General features: G+C 38.5%; 1 protein-coding gene across 1 annotated transcript in view; it reads left to right on the top strand.

Annotated features, from left to right (window-relative positions):
- Nucleotides 1–10,779: 10,779 nt before the first annotated feature.
- LOC122807239 (coxsackievirus and adenovirus receptor homolog) overlaps nucleotides 10,780–13,500 on the top strand; it is a 303,246-nt gene continuing 300,525 nt past the window's right edge. Inside the window, exon 1 of the mRNA XM_044078322.1 lies at nucleotides 10,780–11,097. Coding sequence (XP_043934257.1) covers nucleotides 11,013–11,097 — 85 coding nt within the window. The 5' untranslated portion in view covers nucleotides 10,780–11,012. The remainder of the gene's footprint in view (nucleotides 11,098–13,500) is intronic.

The raw sequence follows: 13,500 nt of genomic DNA, 5'->3' as shown, positions 1-13,500 counted from the left end.
CAGTAGTATAATTAAAACAGTCAACATCAGACATTTTACACAACACAGTTACAGCTTTACCATGGAGTAAGGGGGTCAGGAACCGTACCCTGAGCCTTTGGTCAACATCATACTATTTACATACCATCTCAAACATATGAATGAAACTATCAAAATTATCCCCCTCTGTAAAATGCAGAAGAAATGTACTGACGTTCTGTGCTTCTGGAGTCCAGTTACTCCCTTCCCCATTATCTCCATGACTCTGGCAAAGAGTCAGCATCTCCTTTTCATGCTGCCTCTGCCTTTCCTTTTCCTCAGCTTCCAAGCGTAGCAGTTTCTCATTCTCTTCAGGCTGCAAACGTCACGGTTTCTCTTGTCCTCACTCTCTACATACCTCATACTCTCAGCTGCTTCTATTTCCAAACACCTAGCCTCCAACTCAAGTCTCTTTAGCTCCAGATGGATTTTTAAGTCCTCTGCAGAAAGGTTGAGCTGTCCATTATCTGAGTGTGGTAAATTTCCACTGCCAGTCTGATCATCCTCCTGGTTGCTGATTTCTGACACAGCTGTGATCAAGGCTGCAATCAGGTCTGCCTTAGTCAAGTTTCCATGCACAAGTCCCCTAGCCTGGCACATCTCAGCCAGCTGGCTCCTTGTCAGCTTTCTGTACTGTTCTGCTGACATGCTGCCTGCTCTTCCCGACTAACTAAGCTAACAAAAGAAATAAAACAATTGTGATCTGAACTCTGAGTATTCACTGCATGGCTGATTTAGAGTAAAAAACACCTTCAGTGATCACTGTATACAACCTACAGGAATTAACACTACCCACACCACCACAAGCCAATTAGTATTTGCCAACCAATTAAAATGTGGTGTAGACATCCCACCTCTGCCAAACAATTAATATGCGATGCCCGTGCACTGGCCCACCAATCAAGGAGCTTCAATCCTCACCAATAACACTAATGAGGGGCGTCCATATAGGGAAAAGATAATAAATACACACACAGTAAAGTATAATTTCCCTTAACAGCACACAGAGATTACAGTCAGTCTGGGGCTGGTTTCTCCCTTTCTCTCCAGGTCCCCAATAAGACTCCCCACTGGCACAGCTATAGGGTCCAGATCTCAGCCTGGTAGCAAGCTAAAACCTCCAGCACCCTCTCTTTCCAACCAGTGCTTCGGTTCCCTGCTCAAGTAGCTGACACACACACACTTTGAGATAAGAGTTATATACAACCACACAGACACTCATGGGGAAGGCTGGCACAGGTTCTCCAGCTGTGCCTTTTTTTACCCAGACTACACGGTAGTAACACTTGCCACCACCCATTAATATTTATCAGCTACTAAAAAGGCCCTTAACAAAGGATGTCCAATTATACTGTGCAATATTATTATCCAAATGGTAAGTGCAATTGAACAGTCAAGGCTTATTTGGAGTGGCTTGGTCAGTATCACTATATACATGCAATGTACTCTTAGAGCTTAAATTATCTCTACACAAAACAGCCACAGTTGAAAGGTTCAAAAATATTTAATAACAAATAATAAAAACACAAGACAATACTTCTTACTACATAGTGCTAGTCAAGAGTTCAGCGATCACAGAGACATACTTAAAATAATGCAGTAGAAAAGTTCTGACAGCAATATAGAAAAAAATAATCTAATCTTCCTATTTCCTATCTATATCTAAGAGAAAACACAGTTCTAAAATCAACTTACATATAGAACACAGGCAGTGCTGGTGATGTTGGTTGCTCTCAAGACAAATGCTGAAATGCTCTGATTCTTTCTGTCCTTAAATTGATGACACAGTACCACTGATTCATTTCAGATTATAACATTTCTTTCTGGTTCCCAAGCTAACAGAAACTCAGAGGTTAATAGCCCTTCTGATCTTGCAACTGGTCAGGAAGCAAGAGCAATAAAATAAATTAAACATGTAAATTCTAGCCATTAACTCTGGCCTCAAAACAATAGGCAGAATGCTTCCCTCTAGACATCTCGGCTCCAAGTTTTAGATCAAAGAATTTCACAATGCTTGACTTGTCAGCTTTCTTACAGCAGAGTGCACTGTTGTTACATTTTTGCAGTTCAACATCAAATGCAGTCTTTTCATATTTAAGAGAATAACCCTGTGGCTTACATTAATATATACAAATGACAGAATTATCTACAAATTCTATCTAGCTAGGCTGGTAGCCTTCACCTATCTTCACACACAGTTTCAGTGAAGCATAAGAGTGAGTCAGCAAAGTCAAAGCATGAGCCCCAACCTAGTTTCATTGCCAACTGTTGTAATTGTGGTTGAAGTCATGACTCTAAAAGGGAGAAATGTTTAACTTTTGGTCAGCAATGCAACAAATTCAATAAATGGAATCATTTCAAAAGGTTTTGTAAATCAAAAGGCCCACATTCTTTTATTAAAAGGGAAGCATTTAATACTGGTGTCCGAGCCCATATCACAACACATAGCCTGTGAGAAAGACTCTTTATCTTAGAGTGAGTTTTCTGGTGTTCCAATTCCTGAGGAAGTCCCAGAGGACATTCCTATTCCAGTGATAAATCCAGAAGTTCCTGATACGAGTTTTTCACCGAAGACTGTCCCTGTTGTTAAGTTTGGTCCACATTGTTATGTTACGAGATATGGTCATGCCTCTAAGCCATGTAACATATATAAGGCAACCTGGACATGAACACTGTGTTTTGTTTCTAATGTTTACGGTAGTGCATGTCTGACTCTAATATCGGTTTTACAAGGGGCAATCTTTATAACAGGGAGGATGTAGATCAATGTGTGTGTATGTACCTTTAAGATGCTATCTAAGTGTTTGCACAAGTGTATAAATACTGAGCACATGTAAGCCTGACTGACATTTTGTAGTAAACTGTTGAGATGTAAGCATGTATGTGTGTAAGGTCTGTCTGTTAGCCAGTTTGTTTGTATTTTATGATGCTGTTATCCATCCTGATGTGTTTCTATTTCTTAAAGTATTTAAACAAAATACCCCACCTGCTTGTCATCTATGACAGAGAAGGATGAGCGACAGCTTCCATGGATGAAATATGTGCAGCAGCAACCTGGGCTACTCCACATACCTTTATCACACATTACAAATTGGATCTGGTGTCCAGGTGAAGAGCATCCTTTGCCTGTAGGGTGCTTAGGAATATCCTTCCATAAGACCTCCCAAGATATAAGGTAGTTGGGCACTCTGTCCCATACGTCAAGTATAAATGAAGATTGACAACATCAGATAAAGAAGTTATGCACTCCCCATAATATTCCATCTGTGTTGTCAATCTTCATTTATCCTTGACACCCCACCCACCTTTCCCCTCCTTCAGGCTTCTTGGACAAACAAACTCTATTCCTGGTTATCTATTTCACCTATGACCTTGGACATTGCCTCTTCAATTGCAATAGGGCTGTTTTTCCTGTCTTCCTTTTTAGCTGCAAACACGATCTGAGGTAATCTAAAGAAGGACATTCTGGGTAGAGAATTAGTTTGAGAGTTTTTTTGTTCTCACGATCTGTTATAAGAGCCGAGCTGTTTCTGACAGTTGGAGCCAAGTCCCATACGTCAAGGATAAATGAAGATTGACAACACAGATGGAATGTTTTGGTGAGTACATAACTTATTTTTTTTTCTAAGCTTCAAAATGTATGCTGTTTGCACTGACTGTAAACTCTGTATCACATGAATACTGTCTTGGTTATTCCCTTTCTGGCTAGGTGGCAGCAGAATATGGACTGCTGCCTGCAGAGATCAGTTCAATTACCCGGTTAACAAATAAACACATGAATAAAATATTTTTTATTCTATCAGTATTCTTCATTTATAACGGTTCAACATTTGAACGTGTTGTATTTATGATAAGACCTTGCAAATGTGTTTCTTGTCACAATTTATTTATTTTACATTTGTTGACAGGGCTAGTCTAACTGGATATATGTCCATTTTCAGTAGAGGTCTGGGGAGATAAGCTCCGAGGAAGTAAAAATATAATCACATTATACAAAGATTAATTTGTATGTTAAACATTTCAAGAGAAAAAAAACAGGGAGTAATCACAGTGGTCATTTGTTCATAGAATAGTGCTAAATATACAAATACACTTAATACAAAGCAAAAGTAGTTGCAATACAACAAATGTAGTTGCAATACAACATATAAAAAGATATCAGCTGAGTTAGATAATATGTTGGTAAACAGGTTGACAGAGAAGGAAAACAAAAAAGTAGGAGCTGTAATAATCAGTATAAAAGTTAATAACTAGTCTGCTTAAAAAAATGAAGAGGATGTAAGTAAAAAAAATTTTTGTAAGTGTCAAATGCCAACTGTCCCATCTATGATTGGGGAACCAATAGTCTGCATTTCTGGTTAGTTTCTACAATTTTGTCTGGAGTACTGGGCTACAGAATTCCATGTGCCAAAATATGTCAGCTGGATGAATTTAATGAAAGCTTTAAGCAGCAAATGTCTGAGACTTTCCCATCAATACAAGACAAGGTATGCCAAGACTGCCCTGGTGACCAAGGTAACAGTGGAATTTTAGGTATTGGAAGTTCAACGAGGGTAGGGTGGAGGCTGAATTGACTGTTGATGATTTCTCCTGAGGGTGGGGCTGGTTGCAACGGGTTCCACCTTTAGTACGGAGTAGTTTCAGGCTCTTTAGGCCAGCACTAGTAATGTCTGTAGAGTGAGCAGCACCCAAGATCACATAGGAAAGCCTAATTACAACCAGGGCATCAGTGTTTCCTTGTGAACTGTGGTGACATACAATAGTATCATGTCTGCAGAATGATAACCTACTGACTGCTGATTTGGAACTCACACCTGTCTCAGAGAGCTACCTGTCTTGGGGAAAGGAATGAAAACCAACATAGCAGCTAAGATTACCATCCACTGCTGGAGGAAAAATGGCTTAAATAGAGGGTTTGATAAATGATCGAACATGCAGTTATCAAACTAGAAACAGGTACAAGTAAGAAGCATACACTTTTATAAGACCACAGAGATTCAAATACTTATTTCAAGTTGGACCTGTGTCAATGGGCAATAAAGGTACCTGGTAAATTACAATGAGTGTTTTTTTTTTCTTTTGTTCAAAAACAATCCCTGTCACCAAAGCATCCCATTCTTAGTGGGTAAGTGAAGAACGGGCACAAAAAGAGAAACTCATGAGTAATGCACATTATTTTACAATGCACAACCTGCAGACAGATTTCTAATACTTGTCACAAATCAATGGTATTAAATATATAAATCAATACCAATTCACAGAAAAGTGATACACGTAACAGAAATTGACATCAGACCTGCCAAATGTGGATTAACACCAAAAACATGAAAGTAACACTGTAGAACCGACACAAGTAAAAAGAAGATAACATTTTTTTTGCAAGAACAAGTTCCTTCTGCACCCTCTTGCTTCACTTCATGATCATATTGCTGTTGTGAAAAGAAAAGCACCTTATAATGGTAAAAAAAAATCACACACGCTGTAATCTTAGAGTAAACGGAATTAACAGGAAATGTAGTCAGTGATTTGTTATGTTGGAGAACTGGGAACTGAAAGATAATGTTGTACCACTTAATGTATAGTAACATATAGGACAGCCACCAGAAATTAATTGGTGGGCAAACTGCAAGCAGCAGACACATTCTATAACAGCAGTACAAGAACAAGAACAAGAGTTATTTGTTGTTATGTTGCTCCTGTATTGTATTCATGCATTGCCTTTCCTTTCAGGAAATCTTTTATGTAATTTTGAATGCCATTTTGAATATTATCAGATATAATTGCAGGGAAGAGATGTTTACCACAGATCCAAAATCAGAAGACTTTACTGCTACTAGAAAAGCATTGTTGATAGTTGTTAAGAGATAGGTAAATGCAGCAAAAACCTGCAATGATCTCAACTGTTACCTGAACGAAAGTGAATGGGCCAATAAGGGGAAGCAAGATAACAACTGAAGTTTTTGTAATTAAAGTCTTCAGTGGAACAGTAAGGTCAGGGTAAGACAGTGGTATTTGTACTTGTGAGAACTTAGTATACTAGAGAACTGTTGTGATCTCTTAAGACCTGCACAGATAGTGTATTTCCTTTGGCATTAGATGTGATTACTACCAGCACATGCTCTGTGATTCAGAATAGGGCCTATTTCCCCTTGGTTGTTCTTGGTTATTTGGTAAATGTTTATGACATTTTGTAAGCTGAAACCAGCATGGCAGAAATCCTTGAGTTTTTTTTTTACCCAGTTGAAAAGTACAAAGAGGACAGTGTCCATCCAGAGCCAGAGTCCCAGATATTTATAGTTTGAGATGTGCCTACGTTAAGCACATGGCACAAAAATGCAGGGCCTTAGTCTTTGCAGTTTATCTGTGAGTAAGCAAGTATGTGTATTAATCACTAAATTGTCAGTACAGAAACAAAATCAGCCATGGGAAAAGAGGTCTGTTTTTAATCATCAGCATATAAACAAGTTTTGAAGTGAGGGAGCTCATAAACTATATGAAAAGCAGAAGCCCAAGGAGCCAACCCCAAGATACTCTTTCATGAAAGGCATAGAAACATGTAAGATTTAATCTTCCCAAATGTCAAGGGGTATTCTGGTAAAGTTTTAAAGAACTCAGAGGAACGAAGTGACAGGTTAGTGTTAGGCAATTTATTCAAAAGAATGTGATGACTAAGAGCTGAAGGCCTCTGACGAATTTAAAAAGCTCAGTCAAGCAAATCTCCTAGTATCCAGTGCTTTATAAATGTCACTGGTGCTAACCTCTGAAAACTGTGTGCATCACAGACAAGTTAGACTTTTTGTATCGTCTACGGCGAAATTGAAGTGTATTAACCCACCACCGAGTTCGCGCATGTATGGGCGTGCCCGCCATGATTGATATGTGAGAGGGCGGGATTAACAATGGCAATGTGCCGTGATTGACATTGTTTTTTTCTCTGGACAGGTTACTTTGTTAAAGCTGGGATGACCGTAAACTTTCACAAATACATTTCACTAAAATTCAGTATCTGCCAAGAGGCACAGCATGGAAGGAAATTTCTGTAAGACAGAAATAGGGAGCACCGGCAAGTAAACGTATAAAGTGATTTGTGTCACTTCATGTTTACCTTGTTCCGCAAACATACCCGTCTCATTACTAGGAACGTCCATTTTCCTCACTGTTCCACAACGTCAGTGTTAAGAATTTAACATGCTAAATAGTACTAACTCGTATTAAATGAAAAAGAGAACATTTTTTAACTTAAACACATTATGACCATCATATGAGCTTTCAAGTTGAAGTTATTAATAAATTGTATGTAAGTGTTCCACCTTTTGCCCATTTTGTTGCACATTATTGGAGGCAGTGTTCCACATTTTGGGAGTGGAAGGTTGAGCACTATATGCTCAAACTAAAAGCATCACTGTACATACGTTTTTCTTCTATTGCTGGCTTTAGTTTACCATTCGTGTGGCACAATGAGTGGTTAATGTTACAGCTCAAGTCTTCACTTTGAGCTCCACCTGGAATTCATTCTGACAGTGCAACATCTTGTGTGGGGGTGAGTTTTTGTGGAGTGCTCTCCTGTTTTCCCATTTCATAAAGATACGTACTGGGCAATGAATAAATGAGTAGCAAGGTTGTAGACAGGCATACTATTTGTACTCTACTGAGCCCACTTTTCTGAACCTTGGTTTCATTGTTTTATAAGTTGTCGTTGAAGTAGTGTATTAGCTCTGCTGCACTTCAATCAACTGAAGTAGCGTCCATGAAAATACTTTAGTTCAACCAGTGTTGACAGCAGTCAGACTGCTATATATGTATTTTGTTTATCAGTTCAGTCAACAAACTTCATTCCTTTACTTGGCTGTTTTTTAAACCTTGCCACCCCTTTCCTATGTTACTTGTGGTTGTTAGGTTCAAGCTCAAACAGTGGATCAGGATGTTGTGGGTGTCTGTTTTTTAGCCTAAGTTCAAGAAATAAAGAAATAGGCACATGCTAAATGTATGTGTTTTCTTGTTAACTGGACAAACAGTACTTGCCTTTGGACTTTTGCTGAAATAAAAAAAAAATGTTTTGCTTTCTTTTTGTGCATTCGAATCTTTTTGTGCAGTTAATTTGTGTTTCGCATATCACAAATATTACCTTGTGTTATGGTGGCATCTTTCAATCAAACGATGGGCGGTGCAGTCAAAATGCTCTCAGGCAGGGTTTGGGCGGGGCTTGCTACTGCGCATCTGGTGGGTTAATACACTTCAGTTTCACCTTGTCTTCCAGCTGCCAAACAAAGGGCTGTCACCAGAAGTGGCTTGAACAGCAGCAATCAGTCATATGGAAATCCAAGCCTTAGAAATAGGGATAACTCTTACAACTTTCCTCATGTCAAGGAATGCCTGGTAGGTGATGTTCAAAAAATGAGTCAGTTGTACTGACAACCTCTTGGGTCTTCATAATTTTGGGAAAAGGCAGCTCGTTCCTATTTTATCACAGGACAGCACACTCTTTAATTGTCTACTGGCCTCATGCTATAAATGCACACTGAGTATATTTTAGATGTCTGGCAGATAGATAACTAGATAGACAGGTAAATAGATACATGAGAACCTAATCTATTTATGTATGCCATTTGTTAACTGATGAAGTTTCTGAGTTGTAGAGGTAGATGCAAATTTTAATTCAGTAATAATTCCATTGGAATTTACAAAAAACGTGTGTGTGTGTGTGTGTGTGTGTGTGTGTGTGTGTGTGTGTGTGTGTGTGTGTGTGTGTGTGTGTGTGTGTGTGTGTGTGCACGTGTGCGTGTGTGTGTGTGCGCGCTTGTGTGTATATATGGCTGCAGTTTACATGCTCATGAGCACAACTGACTGAATGCTTCTACCTGTCTTCTGCTCTGTTGAATAGACTGTTTGTAGATGACAGTTTGTTGAAGGTTTTAATTGCTTTTCTAACCTGCGTTTTAAGGTGTAGTTTGATGAAGTATTGCAAGGAGGTAAGGTGACATATGTTACCATTTTAAGTTGCTAGCTTTCTTATGTGAGATCACAGTACTGCAGGTATAGGGAATATGCCCTTTCTCCATTGTAGTACGATCTAAGTGTAGGTATATATAATTAGCAGAGGGTGTAGGAGTACAGGGGACTAACTCCATTGCAAAAAAACTTTCTCTGGAGTTTTTTATTGGTACAGTGTGTGTGTGTATGTGGTATGTTTCAGGTATATGTGGGGTTCAATGACTATATGCTCAGTGTTGCTTGATTGCTTGAATATCCAAGTTTGTTTAATTAGTTATAGTAACATAGGCCCATACATACACACACACACACACACACACACACACACACACACACACACACGTATGGGTCTATTTTGATTCACTGAAAACTCATTTCACTGAATTTCAAAACACTCATGCCAAATCGCCAAGTACTATTGAGCAAATAAAATGTATATGCCCTTTTCCCCAGTGTAGTGCAATCCTGGAGTTAGTATATATAGTTGTGGGGGGAGGCAAAGCCCACACCTACTTTTGGTTTTATATTGTTATCTTTCAGTGAAATGAGATTCATAAATATAAAAGCTAAGTAGATGGGTGGCTACACCCCCCCAATGTGAGGGACTTGCTCCCCACATCCCCCTAACTATATATACTAACTCCAGGATCACACTACAGTGGGGAAAATGATTTGCACAACAGTACTTACATTCAGTGAAATGTGATTCACTGAAATGAGTTTTCAGTGATTTGAGCTTTAAGTGATTTTTTTGAGGGTAAATTGAAATTCAGTGAAATGAATTTTCAATGATTCAAAGTAGACCCATATATATATATATATATATATATATAAATATATATATATATATATATATATATATATATATATATATATATATATATATATATATAAATATATATACACACACACACACACACACACACACACACACACACACACACACGAGTGGCAGTTAAAATCTTGAGTGTTTGTAATGTCAACAGCTGTCTAGTCAACTGCATATGGCCAGCTAGACAGTTGATCGATAGGTGTACAAGACTGACAGTCCCCTTGAAGGGAATATTCCTTTTCCCGGGGATTGCGTTATCTCGGACTTAGTATATATAATTAGCAGGGGGGGGGTCACAGTCCCTCTGCAAAAAATTATGTTTTCTTTTGTTTTTTGTTTTTTTTTTATTTGAAATTGCATACACTGAGGTTGTTTCTCAACACATGAGTATGCAGTGTCGACTTCCATGTTTTCTGACATATGTGGTCGATATATAGGCAGTCAACTTTGGGTGTTTTTGCCACTGTGTAGTATATCCCACCCACATACATACATACACATATATATATATATATATATATATATACATATATATATATATATATATATATATATATATATATATATATATATATATATATATATATATATATATATATATATACATGTATATATATATATATATATATACATATATATATATATATATATGAGAGAGAAAGAGAGATGATGGGTAGATAGATATATATTTATATACAGATATAGCTATAGATTTATACATATGATTCTGTCTAGACAGTTGTGGACAGATTGCTGTGTGTGTGTGTGTGTGTGTGTGTGTGTGTGTGTGTGTGTGTGTGTGTGTGTGTGTGTGTGTGCGCACATAACATTTGTGCCCTCAGGACGTTGTCACTGTGTCAGTCTCTGAGGGTGTGTCACATGTGAAAACTTCCTCCCAAACAGGTAAGACTAACTTTTTACCTCACCATGAATTATATTGAAACCTCCTCCCTCTTTGTCACTTTCTTTCTGGCATGTAAGCTCATGTAGTTTCATACTTTCAGTTATAAAAACAAAAACAACAGGACTGGAGAGTTCAGACAGAGTTACCACCCTAATCACTGCAGTAATTTCTGAGTCCCACCACATTGATTTCCATTAAGAAGCAGTAAAGGTACCTGTGGGATTTCAACACTCCTTTTCATTCCATTTCTGAGAAAATAAAAAAAAAATGGTCTGGACTTTGGGTTACAAGTGTGGAATGATTGGAATGATTGCCTGTGCTTTTCAATTTACATTGCTGTTGCTTAATTTTGGTAAGTCTGTTATTTTTTACATTTCTCATTTGCACGCCTGCACTTAATGGCTGTTTTAAATCTGAATATAGAGTTGACCAAACTTGATGTAGCTTTGATGTTGATATTTACATGACTGTGTTTCTGAATATGCTAGAGTTGTAACACTAGGTGGCTACATGACTTGTTTGAGATCATAGTGTGAATGATTATTTCTGATGCTCATACACAGGTACTCCTTTTCATAAAGCTGAACGACAGTCAGTAAGGCAAACTATTTGTAAGCATCTCTGCTGCAGGCATACCATATGAGATTGTCTAACAGCACATTCATTACGTTTGGGGTACATAACTGAACAAATCGTAAGCAGTCATACAACAATACTCACACACTCAGTCAACCCCACGTTGACACATACATGCACAACATTGCACATGCTATGTCTGTGATAGCTTAGTTCGTGCAAAAACATTTGAAGTGCATAGAAAATTGTATGCTATATCAAAGTGGGCATTGTTGATCACAAAACATGCCACAGCATGATGTGGCTTGTAATGACTTTAGAGTACTGCAGATACATTAACTATACTAACTTGCCGAATGCATTTTGCTGAATGCTAGTACAGCAAGATCACATAAAGGAATCAGTGGTTATGAAAATAGTCTTGAATCGTGCTAAATACAGAATCAGTAAAGCATTTCTTGGCACAATATTGCAGGATTCATTTATGTAATGTTGACATTTGATTTGGCCCCTAGATCTGCTTTTATCATTTCCAATAGCATCACTTTGAAACGTCTGTCCATGTTTTCTTCGGGTTAGAGGAAACTCTTTCACTGAATACGTTTTGTTGTGGGATAACAGACAGTTACGCAATTGAATAAGTTAGGTAGTAAATGGTTTCATCCTGGAAACTAGAATGTCATCTGTTATGAAGGCACACAGTACTGTAACGGTTAAATTGTTCACACTATATTCTTTTCTGCCCTCCATGACATAATCACACATTATATGCTGGAGCTATTGTGTCATTAAGGTTGGCATCTGTGTGCATTTAAAAACAGCAAATATGCTTTAAGCAAGATAGATGAGTAAGAGTTGTAAATATGAACATCTTTCACTGTTCTGCAAATATTCCATCGTGCTTGACCTTAGTATGTCAAAACTTCAGTTTGTTTTTAACTTATACATTAATCATCATTTGTAGTATTACTGCCAGCAATTAGTTCAAGGAAGACGGTGCAGCTTTTAAATGTTTTGGTCAGTTACATCATGATCCCATGTTCAGTGCTGGCCTGAGATGTATACTCCAAAGCATGGTATTTTGAAAGCTTTCTTAATACTCCTTGCTTTTCTGGTTGGAGTCTGTTGAGCAAGAACCAGCAGACGCATCACTGATTGTGAAAACTTATTGAAATATCAAATCCTTAAATGCACACATGACAGTTCAAGCTAACAAAATGAATGAAGCAATGGTGAATAAAATTCATTTCAAAAATCCACTGCCATCAGAATCTACTTAAAGACTGGGAAGTGTGTGGGCAGGCATACGGGAAAATGGGAATCAAGAGATAGAAACAGTCAGAATCAAAAAGAGAGAGACGTATGGAAGACAGTCAAGACAGACAAAGCCACAGAGGTGGAGTGTGTGTGTGTGTGTGTGTGTGTGTGTGTGTGTGTGTGTGTGTGTGTGTGTGTGTGTGTGTGTGTGTGTGTGTGTGTGTGTGTGTGTGTGTGACAGAGGGAGAGAAATATTAAAAACAGAGTCACAGAGGTGGAAAGTGAGGAAGAGACAGACAGAATCACAGCGGTAGAGAGTGAGAAAGACACATTCACAGAGGTGGAGAGTGAGGGAGAGAGCCAGACAGAAAGACAAAGAGCCATAGAGAGTCACAGATGAGGAAAGTGAAAGAGCCACACAGATGACAGACAGAGTTACAGAGGTGGAGACTGTGTAAGTGAGAGACAGAGTCACAGAGATGGAGAGTATGTGAGTGATAGAGAGACAGACTAAGTCACACAGGCGGAGAGTGTGTGAGTGAGACAGTGTCATGGAGATGGAGAGTGAAAAAGAAATATGTGTGTGTGTGTGTGTGTGTGTGTGTGTGTGTGTGTGTGTGTGTGTGTGTGTGTGTGTGTGTGTGTGTGTGTGTGTGTGTGTGTGTAAGAGATAGAGGACCAGAAAAACAGACAGATTCACAGAGGTAGAAAGTGAGAAAGAAAGAGAGTTACACAGGTTGAGAGTGTGTGTGTGTGTGTGTGTGTGTGTGTGTGTGTGTGTGTGTGTGTGTGTGTGTGTGTGTGTGTGTGTGTGTGTGTGTGACAGACAGAGAGTCAGATTGATGGAAAGCAAGACAGAGAGACAGATTCACAGCAGAGGAGAGTGAGAGAGAGAGAGAGAGAGAGGCAGAGACAGATAGCA

The sequence above is a fragment of the Protopterus annectens genome, chromosome 7.part0, assembly GCF_019279795.1.
Source record: "Protopterus annectens isolate FY-2018-M chromosome 7.part0, PAN1.0, whole genome shotgun sequence".
In the NCBI taxonomy this organism is placed as follows: Eukaryota; Metazoa; Chordata; order Ceratodontiformes; family Protopteridae; genus Protopterus; species Protopterus annectens.
The sequence above is the reverse complement of the archived record's forward strand: the minus strand, read 5'-3'. Positions and strand labels throughout refer to the sequence as shown.